At 39.1% G+C, this 13,632-nt stretch overlaps 2 protein-coding genes across 2 annotated transcripts; both read right to left on the reverse strand.

Annotated features, from left to right (window-relative positions):
- Nucleotides 1–8: 8 nt before the first annotated feature.
- On the reverse strand, nt 9–3,001 carry slc18a3b (solute carrier family 18 member 3b). The gene has a single exon (XM_087784273.1). The coding sequence runs from the start codon at nt 2,432–2,434 to the stop codon at nt 869–871; it is 1,566 nt and encodes a 521-aa protein (XP_087640399.1). The 5' UTR covers nt 2,435–3,001; the 3' UTR covers nt 9–868.
- A 5,405-nt stretch (nt 3,002–8,406) lies between these two features.
- rgrb (retinal G protein coupled receptor b) lies at nt 8,407–13,077 on the reverse strand. Its single transcript, XM_087782854.1, has 7 exons — nt 12,710–13,077; nt 12,108–12,264; nt 11,538–11,659; nt 10,213–10,366; nt 10,034–10,151; nt 8,743–8,856; nt 8,407–8,674 (listed from the first exon to the last, which is right to left on the reverse strand). The coding sequence occupies exons 1-7, from the start codon at nt 12,783–12,785 to the stop codon at nt 8,534–8,536; spliced, it is 882 nt and encodes a 293-aa protein (XP_087638980.1). The 5' UTR covers nt 12,786–13,077; the 3' UTR covers nt 8,407–8,533.
- Between the last annotated feature and the right edge of the window lie 555 nt (nt 13,078–13,632).

The raw sequence follows: 13,632 nt of genomic DNA on the forward strand, positions 1-13,632 counted from the left end.
TAAAAGTCCAGATCAACACAACCGGCCTTCTGATGTGCAAGTAAGAAAAGTCAAGACTAAAAATAGAGGCTATGTTTTTTTTTTGTTTGTGTTTTGTGCCGCTTAAACTTGGTCCCTTAGAATCATGACATATCTATTTATACCTTTTTACAATCACACAAAACGCCGACTTGACGACAAATAGACTTATTTTGGACAATCACAAAAAGAACTTTGGATAAAACAGGTCGTGATTCCGGTGATCGGGTGTGACGGTGCGTTCAAATGCTGTTGGAATGATTCTATTAAACTATTAAACTTCTAGCGTCTTTCAACATTTTGCGGACAGGTGCCGTATTTTGGACACATTTTAAATAAAAATTGTGACTTTTGAATTTTGTCCTTATTCTAAAAAGTATTAACGAACATTTTCAGCAAACAGTTTGAAAGGTTTTGTGCTTTTCCCTGTATTGTGCTTAAAATATTTTAGATTTATGGGAAACATGTGCGTTATAATACTTTGTTTAAATGATATTGTGTGCTTCATATGGTTTAAGTATTCCTCTAGTTTGATAAATATGGTAATTATTGTCATTGTTAAGGTGTTATTTAACGCTATCAGTGCGCATTTGTCTGTATATTTCCATAAAGATCAATATTTACTTTAGATTTCAATGTGCTTCTCGTTGCTTCAATAAAGCTGATGCAACTTCTCCAAGTTATCGGTTGTGCTTTTTTTGCGTCGAGAGATTTCTCCGGCCAAGTGTGCGTGTCATTTCCGAAGCAGCAAATGAACGCACCCTTGATATTGCACATCAGTATACGCACAGAAAAACTAGTCTAAAATGTGCTTTTACTCTGAGTAAAATCGCTCCACGTGGGGATTCTCTTAAGTGTACTCCGGGCCGGACGACTCCTCTGACGGGGACCGTTGTACTCTGAAGCGGTCGAAGCCATTCTCATCGACCGGCAGGGAATTCCCCGCTGAACTGTAGCCCTTCTTTTTCGCCCTCCTCTCTTCCATTTTGATGGTATCGTAGAGCCCCTGTGGCGCCTCTTCTAAGAGGTTATCCCTCTCGGAATAGGACGGTTTCATTTGGCACACGTTGCGCAGCAGCAGCAGGGCTGGCGCGTAAAGCACATTGACCAGACCCATCCCCAAGTTGAGCTGCACGAAGCCCATATTGTGGACGATCTGTCCCGCGACGATGGGACCCATTGCATATGCCACGGAGTACGAGATGTCAGCGATGGCGTAGACGCTACCGTACACGGAAACGTGGCGCACGTCCACGAGAAACGCGAGGGTGGGCAGCAGCGCCGTGTCCACGAGCGCGATGCCAAAGCAGATCCCGCACAGTGGCGCGATGAGTTGCCCGAAAGTTTTGCACGCGGGGACCGTGCAGGAGCTGGCCCCTATGATCACCATCCCCACGGCTCCGTAGAACCACTGCAGATTCGGGTGCTGGGCGGCCAGCTTGACGGTGATGTACACGCCGAGGACGTGCGGGAAGAACGCGGGCAGCCACGTCAGACCCATCTCCCACTGAGAGGAGTGCATGGTGGTCTCCATCCAGTTGGCGATGGTGGGCTCCAGGAAAGCCAGCGGGATGTTGCAGACGGTCAGGGCCCCGGCCACTACTGCAATGTAGGGGTCAATCATGAGTTTGTAAATGGGGGTACCGACGGGCATGTTCTCTCTAGTCCTGTTGCTGAGGGGCTTGATCATGATGACGAACACGATCCCGTCCACCAGGCAGATGCAGGCCAGGACGATGAAGGGGACCCTTTTCCCGGCGAACTCGTACAGGATGCCCCCGAAAGGAGGCGCCACCAGGCTCCCGAAAGAGATGAACGCCAGGGCGATGCCCAGCGCGCGGCTCCTCTCCGCCTCCTCCGTGTAGTTGTCCGCGATCATGGCCAGTCCAGAGGTGTCCGCGAACGCCGAGCCCAGTCCCTGCAAACTTCTGGCTATAAACAAAGTGGCGTAATTCTCGGCGAAAGCGAAGATGCAGGTGGAGACGAACATGACGCTCAGACCGATGAGGAGCGGGATGTCGTACCCGACCCGGTCTATGAAGGTCCCGGACAGGGGGTTGACCAGCAGCTGGAGGATGGCTTTGGACGCGAATAGAACTCCGATCTGGACGTCCAGGTTGTTCTTGTTCGTGGCGGGACTTGTGCCGTTGCTGGAGCTGTTGGGGTGGATGACCAGGTGGACGTGCTCGGACTGCTCGCTCTCCAAGTCCGCGAGGTAGTCCGGGATGATGGGCACGATCACCATGTAGAGCATGTTGTCCAGCAGCAGAGCCACGCAGACGATGACCAGGATGATCCGTCTCTGCTGGTGGGGGTCCCTCATGGCGGTGCCCAGCTGCTTGGTCCTCGCGCCCATCTCGGAGAGCTTCACCGCGGCGCACTTGGCCAACCCGGACGATCCCCCATCTGCATTCATTGTGGCCTTTTTTTTGGCAAAAAATATTCACTTTTGAAAAAGTTGTGCTTGCCTCTCTCCGGTCCGCGCTCCTCTGGCGGTGGTCTTCTACCTCGACGTGAAGCCCCCCGTCTTCACACCGCCCGTGCGTAAAGGGAGACGCGCAGAAGAACTCGGCTGCTTCATCGGTTCTCCTCAGCTTTCCGCTGCTGTCTCATCATCTCCCGCGAAAGTGACGTGAAGGGAAACCCACGCTCTTTACATGATAAGTTTATTTATTTTGCTTGTGTGCAGCGGCCGGGACCCTCGGAGTCTCCCATCTCTGCGCCCTCACCTCTGATCACCTGTGGCACTGACGCTCGCCTCTGTGACTGGCTCCCTGGCCATTGGCGCACATTAACCCGGAGGTTCGCCCGCTATTTTCGTCCCATTGTGTATGTGTGTGTGTGTGTGTGTGTGTGCGTTTGTTTTCTCCCCCCTTTTCTTTTGAGAGATGTGACGCATCACCAGCTTGCCCCCGAGTGGATCCCTTCGCCACTTGCCTCCTTTATGTTAATTTCCCAGCCGTGGCAGCGACTTGACTTCAGCCAATAAGAGCCGGTCAGCAGCAGCACATCACGACTTGGACACGAGAGTGAGGAGAGGAGAAACTTCCAAGCATCACTCCATCACTTGACATGAACGTTTGGCTGCCACTACCTAAAGATTAAGAAAACATTTTCTCTTCTTAGAGCCTTAAATAAACTCCTTATTATTACATTTAAAACGCAAGCATGTCTACTTGGTTAGAATATTTTTTTTTTATTGAATTTGTTACTTTAACTTGTCGGACAAATACAATAGAATAATAATAAACACAATCCTAAACGAGAGAGACGAAGCTGAAGCAAAGTGAGGAAGCGACCTCTAGCGGTGTAAAACGGTGACTTAATATAACCCTGATATTTGAACAGAGGTCATGTAAAACTATTTTATATTATTTTTAATCGATCTGGGTTAATAAAAAATGTATTGTGTTACTTGGGTCTGAGCTTACACAATAATTAAATAGTATTTATAGAGTCAAAACTTTCTTCATTCAAAATTCTTCCAGCAAAGCTAAAGAAAAATGCATTTAATGTTTTACTTTGACTACTGTTTCTGGTAGAAATATTGTTGCAAGATAAAGGTGTGCTCCCCTGTTAAAATGTATGGTGTGTGACCCACAATGCAATTCGCTTTCCCAAATTCGTTCAGACACCTTACTTTAGCTCATTGGTCACCTTTCAAGTGTGTCCCAGCCTTTCATCCGAAGGGACATGCTTGAACCCCAAATTAGTTTATCAGCCTTGGTAATCGATCAATCAATCTATCGACTAGTAACTCTTCAATTCTATTTTATTTTACTTTATTTTTGTGTGGTCTATGGGTCAAGGTGACCCGGTGACCTCAAAACAATCAAGAGACAGCACAAGTTATGTCAAATCACAACAAAGTTATCTAAAGACCCTTAACAGTTAAAGTAAGACTACATTGGAGTAAAGAAAAAACAGATCCCAGCGAATCAACGATGAATGAATCTGTGGTATAACTAATAAATCAGAGTATAAGGATCGTAAGGTCCTAGAGGGTTGATAAATTTGGATTACATCTTTAATGTATGTTGGTGTTAGGCCATGTAAGGCTTTATAGGTTAAGAGAAGGATTTTAAATAGTCTTTTAAATTCTACAGGATGTCAATGTAGGGAAGACAGCACAGGGGAAATGTGTTCGCGCCTCTTAGTCTTCGTCAGGACACGAGCTGCAGAGTTCTGAATGAGCTGAAGACTTCTGAGATTCTTTTTAGAACATCCTGACAGAAGAGAGTTACAATAGTCAAGCCTAGAGGTAACAAAAGCATGGATGAGATTCTCAGCAGCATCTAAAGGAAGGAAGTGCCTGATTTTTTAAATGTTACGAAGGTGGAAGTAGGCAGTCCGAGAGATTTGTTTTAATTGTGAGTTAAATGATAAGTCCTCGTCAAAGCAAACACCCAGATACTTTACAGTGGTGCTAGTAGCAGGAGTGAGTCAATTTAGGAAAGCTAGTTCACTAGTTAGGGATTGTCTGAGATGTTGTGGACTAACTAGTAGAACCTCATTTTTTGGGAGTTCAGTAAAATAAAGTTGTGGGTCATCCAGGACTTGATATGTGTGATACAGGACTGTAGTTGTGTTAGCTGATTTCTTTCATCTGGCTTCATTGATAAGTAGAGTTGGGTGTCATCAGCATAAAAGTGAACTTTTGACAATTGAGAGTTTGACAGAGTTTAACAGAGTGTCTTCTGATCAAGTCCTCTTGTGGAAGCATATAGATTGTGAATAGGATTGGACCAAGAACACAACCTTGTAGGACACCAGAGCTGATCTGTAGGTGTATGTCAATAAGAGGTGATTTAAATGAACACACTTTTTTGATAGATAATATTTAAACCAGTTGAGAGCAGTTCCACTTACGCCTATTTGGTTTTCTAGTCTTTGTAGAAGAATCTGGTGTCCACAGTGTCAAATGCAGCACTGAGGTCTAGAAGAACAAGTACTACAAATATAAATTACTTACTTACTTACTTAGGTACTGAAACACCAATCAGAGGCCAGTAGCAGGTCATTACTAACTTGAACCTGTGCTGTGGTGTTCCCTAAAACCACACTGAAACATTTTAAATGGATTGTTATGATCATGATATTCACATAAAGAAAGGAAAACATGGAATATCTAAAGCAACTGCTTTTGTCAGTACAATGTCATAACTATTGATGTAAGAACTTATGTGTTATTATCAAGAAAACGTGGAAATCATCAGTTTTAAATTCAACTCTTTTTGTCGCCACTAGAGGGCAGTAAACTACTATAAAACCATCAACACAATTGAAAACAGAAGATAGGAAATGCATCGTATTTCAGAAGTTACTTCTCTCCTGTAGAATCCTTTCAACAGCAATACCATTTTCTGATGGTAACAAATGCTATTTTGTTATTTATAAACATGCCTGAGGTGAGGTCGAGAAGAACTAGATCTATGAAGGTTGTTGTGTTTCTGTATTATTCGATATAAAAGATCGCTTCAATCTTCAATCAGTGTTTAAACACTGCTTTTGCATTATAAAGTTAAGGTTCAGGAGAGATCGGCTGATACCTCGGTACCCCTGCATCTATCCACCTTCATTTCTGTCTCTGTCACTGTTGTCATGTATTGTTGTTGTGTTTTGTTATGTCCTGTGTGTGATGAATGCACTGTCAAGTGGAAAAGAATATCCTGTTTGGACTAAATAAATCTAAATCTAATCTAAAACACATTACCTTCATCAAGATCTTCACCATTGCACAACCAAATAGCAACTCCTATCTGCAGCAACATTTCTGAACTTTGACCTCAAACCCACTGGTTTCTTCACTGAGTCAAAGGGAACCTAAAAGAGTCGTCGGTTTTGGATATAATCTGAGAGAATACTTGAGTCAGAGTTTTTGAAAGTGGTCGTTGGAAGTTCATCTCAGAGAGTCAGGACAGATCAAAATCATGGCCTCATGATTGGCATCAACACTTAGTATGCTTGTAACTGTCAGAGGTGTGATTTGAAAAGCGCTGTGACACACGTGGACGCTGCAGCAGGAAGATTAGGAAATAACTGCTCAATTTCACTAATGACAATTTATGAATCACATCTGCATGTGTGGTGTCGTGCAGCTCGTCCCCCCGCTGGAGTGGCACATATCATGCTGCTGTAATCTGAAGATGATATGCATCGGTGGTTCATCCAATCACAGGAGAAGATCTCCAGGAGTCTGTAATCCAGATTACACATCATCAGACATTCAAACATAGAGTTGTTTCTTGCCACACCGGGCCTGGTGCGACACAATCAGTGGATCTTCGGGGCTTACGAACGGACACACACACGGTGTTACGTAAGCGCTTTGTGTCATCTGACCCGTTTTATTTTGATAAAAGATGATGCAAACCTGGCGACCTACTTCACTCCGGGTCTCATCTTCGAAACATAAGCTGTGAAGCCACCACGACAACAACAACACCGGAGTAGATTCACCGTGGCTTCAGATGAGCAACATCACTTTCCTAAAAACTCACATCCAGCTCCATCAGCATGACTCTAATCCCACATTTAAAAACCACTTATGTAATATTTGAGGTAAAATTGAGTCCAGCTGGTGAAAAAAAAAATCCATAGTACAAATAAAAGTAGCTCAGATGTTCAGGTTAAAGCGGCTTAAAGAATTTAACAATTAAATATTAAATAACAAATATTTATTTAGAAAGAGTGATTTCATTTTTAAATATTCATCTGTATTATTAAATAAATTATAAGAGGAATAAAAACATGTAAACAAGCGTCACATACATTTTTCCTTCCTTTATTTTCTTATTTATGCCAAAAAAGTAAGTAAATTATATACAAAAATGTATATTTAATATAATTCTGAAAATGTGATTGCTGACCTACACAAAATTATATTTATTATATTAACATATAAAGCTATATTAAATATATATATATATTGTGTTTAGGAAAATTATATTTATATTGTTAAAATGTAAAAGTCATTTTTTTCAAAAGATATTGAAGCCAAAACAGATAATTTGAAGGAATTTTAGAATTAAATTTTTTTTTTTCTTTATTTTTCTTATATTTCTGACAAAGAGCTCGTTTTTTTACATTATACGAACAAAAGTTATATTGACCCATCAATAAACACAAGTCAATAGTAAGAAATAATTGACTATTTTTCTTTTTTTTCAGCTCCTGCTCTAACCTGTCCTGCAGCAGACGCACCTGAATCTTTTTCTGACGTGGGATGTTCTTTGTTGCCGTGAGCCTGTTGCTATTACTATCCTGGCGATCGTTGGCTTTGACCGACTCATCCACTGACTCTTTAATTGGAGGCTCAGTCAGTGAAAGTAAAGACGGTTTCTAAGAATTCATGCTAACTTAACACCATGAGCTCAAGTGAGTTCAGGTCCAACGTGTTTGGAGGAAGTCCAGGATTATTTATACGGCAGATGACTTCATGAAATCTTCTGTCGTTTATTGAAGAGTTGTGTTACAATAATATAATAAAACATAAACATTTTGATGTCATTTTATACACATTAAGTCATGTAGAATATTTTATACCTAAATATATCCTGAGCCTTGAGTTTGACACAATCTACTACTAGTACTTTGTTTAAAGTAAATTCAGAGACAACCCATTATGGGGCCCTAAGCAAAACTTCCAGAGGCACCATTGTGTTTTTTGTGTATATTTATGTCGACACACGATATAATACGCTGACCAATGCACTTTATTTATATAAAAGATGTGCTATAAAAACATTAATTATTAATCATTTATAATAATAAGATATATATTCTTATTATAAATTAATATAATATATAAATATATGTATATATGCGTATATATATATATATATATATATATATATATATAAATCAATTATATAATTTATTTTACATTATTATAATAATTAACAATATAATAATAAAATAATTTAATAAAATATTGTTTTTGTTAATTTTTAAGTCAAGTATCTTTTTTTTATTGTGATGTTTTTTCTTTGTTTTAATAATATTTTAATAATGATTAAATAGTGTTTTAGGAAAAATTTTGTTTGTTAAAATGTCCTGTACTGCTCCTGCTTACATAGAAAAACATCTCCCTCATATTATTTAATCCATTCATTAATTAAATATGTTTTTGTTCGATCCCTTCTTTTTAAAATACACACACACACATTTTTTACATCTATTGCTTTCATTTAATTTTCCTAAAACACATTTTCATCACGTTTTTTAAGCTCTAGTAGATTTCAACGTCATCATTTGTAAACTGAAAGGTTTTACTATAAATGCTCCGGCTCCGCCCGCTCTGATGCTCCTCGTCTGTCTGCGGTCATAATCACATAACAGTGTCGTAGGACGGCGGCCGGCGGCTCTATCTATAGATATTACATAAGCTTTCTCACCCAAACCATTTTAATCTCTTGAGTGGGTCACATGTGCGCTCAGACAGGAATCAGGACCAGCATGTCGCTTCAAGTTCAAATGTTTCATTTCAAGTTCATTATCAAACTCAATTTTATTTTCATTTGGACTTTTTAAGATCCGGTTCCACGATCTTCTCTCCGGTGAGGAAGTGCCACACGCCGCCTCGGTAGAACTCGTTCCCAAATGCGTAGAGCAGAGCGTTGAAGATGGGGTTGGTCTTAGCCAGAACTGGAAGCACCTGAAGACCCAATGTGTTAGAAGTATGCATAAAACAAATATTGGAAAATATCTTAAATTAAAACGTACCATCCTCAACTTTGGAGAGACCACCCTCACGTTCTGGAAACAAGCGTAGATGCACATGAGGACGTACGGGCCCCAGCACATGAGCATCACCCTCAGAGGCCAGTTTGTGTTGAACTGAGGGAACAAATCACTAGTATGAACATGGATGAAGATACCGTTGAGATTATGTCATCAATGGAAACACACACACGTTTCATTTTCAAGAAAACAAAAGTACATGCTTCATACATGCTAGTAAGGACTTTTAGAATACACAGCATTACATCACATTTAGCATTAGCAAAAAATTCAATTAGCTTTTTTAAGTATGAAAAAAACTAGCCCTGAAGAAAAGGCTTCTAGCTAGCTAGCATGCTAACCAGTGAGCTGAGCTAGAACACTGTTTAACATCCTCTATAAGTCATTTAAAGTTTTTTTTATTAAGTAGTCATGAATGATTTAAAAAAGATTAGAGACTCAAATTGTTGTGTTGACCTCTTTGATACAAGTTAAAATAGCCCAAAAAGCTACGATTATTGGGTTTTAATTACTGACTCTGGGGGCCTATTGTACTGGGTGTGAAACATTGTTTCAGGGAAATGTCTAGATGTTCCAAGATCAATGAAAAGATTCATTCCTACCTAATTTAAACATTAATGCAACATTCACATAGAAAATATCCTGCATTTAATTAAATCCTAGAAATAGTAGATACATTATGAATTTATTAAATCAACAAAATGTATATAACATTTATTTGACCTTGCATGATGAACATTGAATACGAGGTGCCGTCCCTCTCGACAAACTTGTCAGTAACAGACCTGAACAACCAAAATGCTTTGCCGCCCAGCCAAACAAAGACAGATGTCGATCACCTTTGTGCAACTAGCAACACAGATGTACAAATACAGTATTGTACATACTTAGATATATAATATATCATAATAGAGCAGTGTGGTTGTGTTGAAGATTGTTCACTCCTCATATAAGTCCCTTGTTTAATGGTCTAATATGGCTTAATGGTTTAAAATATGGTATGAAGATTTGCTATTTATGACTAAAATATATACATTTTCAGTAATTCAGAACAAATACATGGGCCACAGATTAAGATAATTTGCAACTACTGTTGCACTGAACATTGATTTTCTGAACACTATATAAATGTGATTGTAAATCTAAAATGTCATCATCTTTTCAGTTTACAATTTGTTTGTGTCATATTTCCAGTCATTTGACATGATTTCCTGACTTGCTTAAGCTCGCAGTATGTAAGCGACAAGCCTGAATAAATACTAAATCCACATACTCTGTGGTGATGGACCTTCTTGAAGTGTTTGTAGATGGCATTGTAGCAGGACAACATGGTCATGGCCGGAAACATCAAGTAAAGCACCGTCAGTGTCAGCATGTAGGTCACGTAGTCTCTGTGGACAAAAACACACAGGGGTTCAATGTGACGTTTGCACGTTCCTCATAGAACTCCACCTGTCTCCTCGGGTGTAGTCCAGCGTGCAGCAGGTCCTCATGGGCTCAAAATCGTAGACCCCCCAGCCCATCAGAGGCACGGCGGCCCAGAAGATGGAGAGTATCCAGATGATGGCGCTCATTGTCATGGTGGTGCTCCAGAACAGCTTCTGTCCTGCGTTACATTTTCAGAAAGGTTGGTGACCCGCTTTTACACCGTACACTCTTTTTAAGCCTAATCCGTCCCTCTGTTTATGACAACACAATCAGAATCTGCTGACACGGCAAAACTCCCAATGTAGGTCAATGGAATTACTCCGGTTTTTGGGGAGTTATTAACACATACACTCGCTTTCTGACCACGATCCTGCGACCGGAGTTCTGGAATCACTCTTTGTCCAGTGTCTCAACTACAACCTTTTGACCTTGACTGACTTCAATGCAGCTTTTATTCAAGACTCTTAAGACTGTCCATCAGAGACTGTGAAATATAACCTTAAAACTAATATTATATTGTGAGGATAAACACCGATGTGTGGATTCAAGGAGTGGAAGCTTCTTCACTGTATTGTATTGAGAGTAAAGAGCTGGACATTATTTTTTTTAACAAGAGCCGTCTTAAGACTTAACCTTGAAATCAGAAGGATTAAGGCTGTGAAACAAGAATGAAGTCTTTGTGTTACAAGAACTACAGTAAAATGACAAAAGCAAACGTCTCAACAATCTCGTGTAATAGTTCAGAGACGTAATCACATGGTCATTTCATTTAAACTACAGAATTAACTTTGTTTCTCCTGTAGAAACTACAAGAATGAAATTGTTATTTACTTCAACAAACATCGGAGCTTAGTTGTTAGTAAGTTGAGATTGATTTTAATTGTTGTAGTATCAATAATACTATAATAAAAAGAGTAAAACTGTAATGCAGCTGATAACATGACAAAAGATTAATTTTACATGTATTTATATTTCTTTGTCTAACATTTAATGAGGTAAAATGGTATTATCTCACACAAGGAGAAGGTTTTTAATATTTTTTTTATTATTTGACTAAAGTTAAATAAGACCTTTACTAAAAAAATGCTATTATGATAGGAACACTTTATTACATTAATAAAAACCCTCCCATATATGTGGCTAATATGTTTAAGGAATATCAGCCTTATTGTTATTTTTCAAAAGTTCCCTTATAGATTCCAGACTTTCAACGGATCAATGTGATCGTAGTCTGTTACTGGGTTATCTTGTATCCTTTGACCTTTTCACATCAAGTCTGCGACCTTAAAGATTTTTGGCCCCATGTTTATGGAGTTGGACACGTCTGTGTTGGAGTGAACTGGACTCACTGGTGCAGTACTGGTGGTATCGGTCCCAGGCGATGGCTGCCATGAAACTGATGGATGCCAGGACTGATATCAACCCTTGGAAGCCGTGATAGGAACATCCATCCTGGCCAAAAGGCCAATATCTAAAAAAAAAAACAAAGGGACAAAAATGAGTGAAAAAACAACACCACCATGTACACCATCAATTTTACTCTATACTTGAATACAGAGATATATCTAGTGAAACATATAAAAGCACAGAAAAAACGAAAAAAAAAGTATTGTTTTTGACCCTGGTCTAGAAAGGTGCTTTAGAAATAACTATTACTTACTTACTTACTAAAACTAGCGTTTTGTAATTACATGGTAATGCAGTAATATTTCCCATTTTGATTTTCTTTTATTTACTTATGGCATTTTTAAAAATGAATTTTATGTGACAGATCATGGTTTTAATCAGATCTGAATGATTCATTTGTGAATAATTAAAAAAAATAGTATTAATAATCCATGTGTTAATTACACGATGTGTTACATTAGAGTCTAGTTTATTATGCGGTGAAATCAGGATGTTTTAAGTGAGGTTCTCACCTGAGGTAGCTGGCGTACGCTGCTGTGAGGCCGTTGATGTTCAGACTGATGTCGGCCAGAGCCAGGTTGAACACGAAGAAGTTGCTCGGGGTCCGCAGTTCTTTGACCCGGAGGAACGAGACAACGCTGACCGCGTTGAGGACGAATCCCAGAAGACCTGCCAAATACAAAGACATTGAATCCATGTTTGTTGTTCCCCAGAACCGCCACAATATCTTTTTCACAGTCAAACATTTTAACTTGTTTTCACAAATGTGCCACTTTTCTTCTGATCCCCTGTCATGTCTTTTTAACGACTGTGAATTAAATTATTACTATTTAAAATAATGTATTAAGAAAATACTGACACAAACATTTGTTTAAGACTCACATTAGGTACACTTCACATGTAATTATATACATAATAATAATAATAATTATAATAATAGGAATAATAATAATAATAACAATAGTTATAATAATAATTATAATAATAATAATAATAATAGTAATAATAATAACGTTTTTAAATGCGTTGACTTAAGCGTTATTTTTATTGAACTATTGTACGTCATAACGAGAACCACGTGGTCTGTTTGTTACCAGATGCTGAGAAGACTCACCTCCGACCAGAAGCATGGATCCGAAAGTAAACATATCGAAGTCGGTGAATCCCTCTGGTAAAGAGTAACTCGCCATTTTGCTATAAAAAAAAACAAACAAGTAACGGAACTTGTTCTTCGAGCAGCGAAGTGTCCAAGAGTCTGCAGTCAGAGCCTCGTTCACGTGCAAAAGCACAAAGAAGGTCTGTGGATAAAAACCTTCTCGACAATCCTCTGAGGAATGTTCTGGGCTCAGAACCTCCCCCCAAAAGAAACCCCGTGAACGTAAACACTCACAGTTTCCTTCTTCTATAATGAGCGTCTGGAAACATCTACTCTCAATCTGTCACTGCTAAAAAATGGGTTTATTTTGAGTCAATAACGAATCGAAACTGCAGGAAAGTCAAAGTCCAACTTTCCGTTGAAGGAGCTGCAGAGAGGCAACATGGGAGTTGTGGTTTTTTTGAAACGACGTCGTATTATAAAAGCAGCGCTTAAAAAAAAAGTTATGAAACGCTGTATATTCAATTAATTTATTTCATGTCATTTAAACATATATATTATTATTCTCTTTTTTCTTCTTTTTTTTGGACGTTACATACTAGTACAGTGGAGGTTTTTAGATGTTTTTAAGTGTCTTTTTGGACGAAGATGAAGACGGCAACATCCGAGTCTCTACAATAAAATGAACAAACATTTTTTGTCTATAACTCTAAAAAAACGAACTGATAACTCGGAAAATAATCCCAACCTTTAGTCGACATGAGAGTGAGTAGAAAATGATTGAAGTTTGAATTTGAACCATTTCTTTAAGGAACTAAAGACCTTAAAAATAGGTATACAAATAAATAAATCACATGTTCTTCATTCGTTCATACAAGTGGATATTGTGAATTTTTTTTCTTATTTAGTTTCTTATATTTAGACTCATACACAACAAAATT

Source organism: Callionymus lyra, chromosome 2 (assembly GCF_982586985.1).
Source record: "Callionymus lyra chromosome 2, fCalLyr1.hap1.1, whole genome shotgun sequence".
Classification (NCBI taxonomy): Eukaryota; Metazoa; Chordata; class Actinopteri; order Syngnathiformes; family Callionymidae; genus Callionymus; species Callionymus lyra.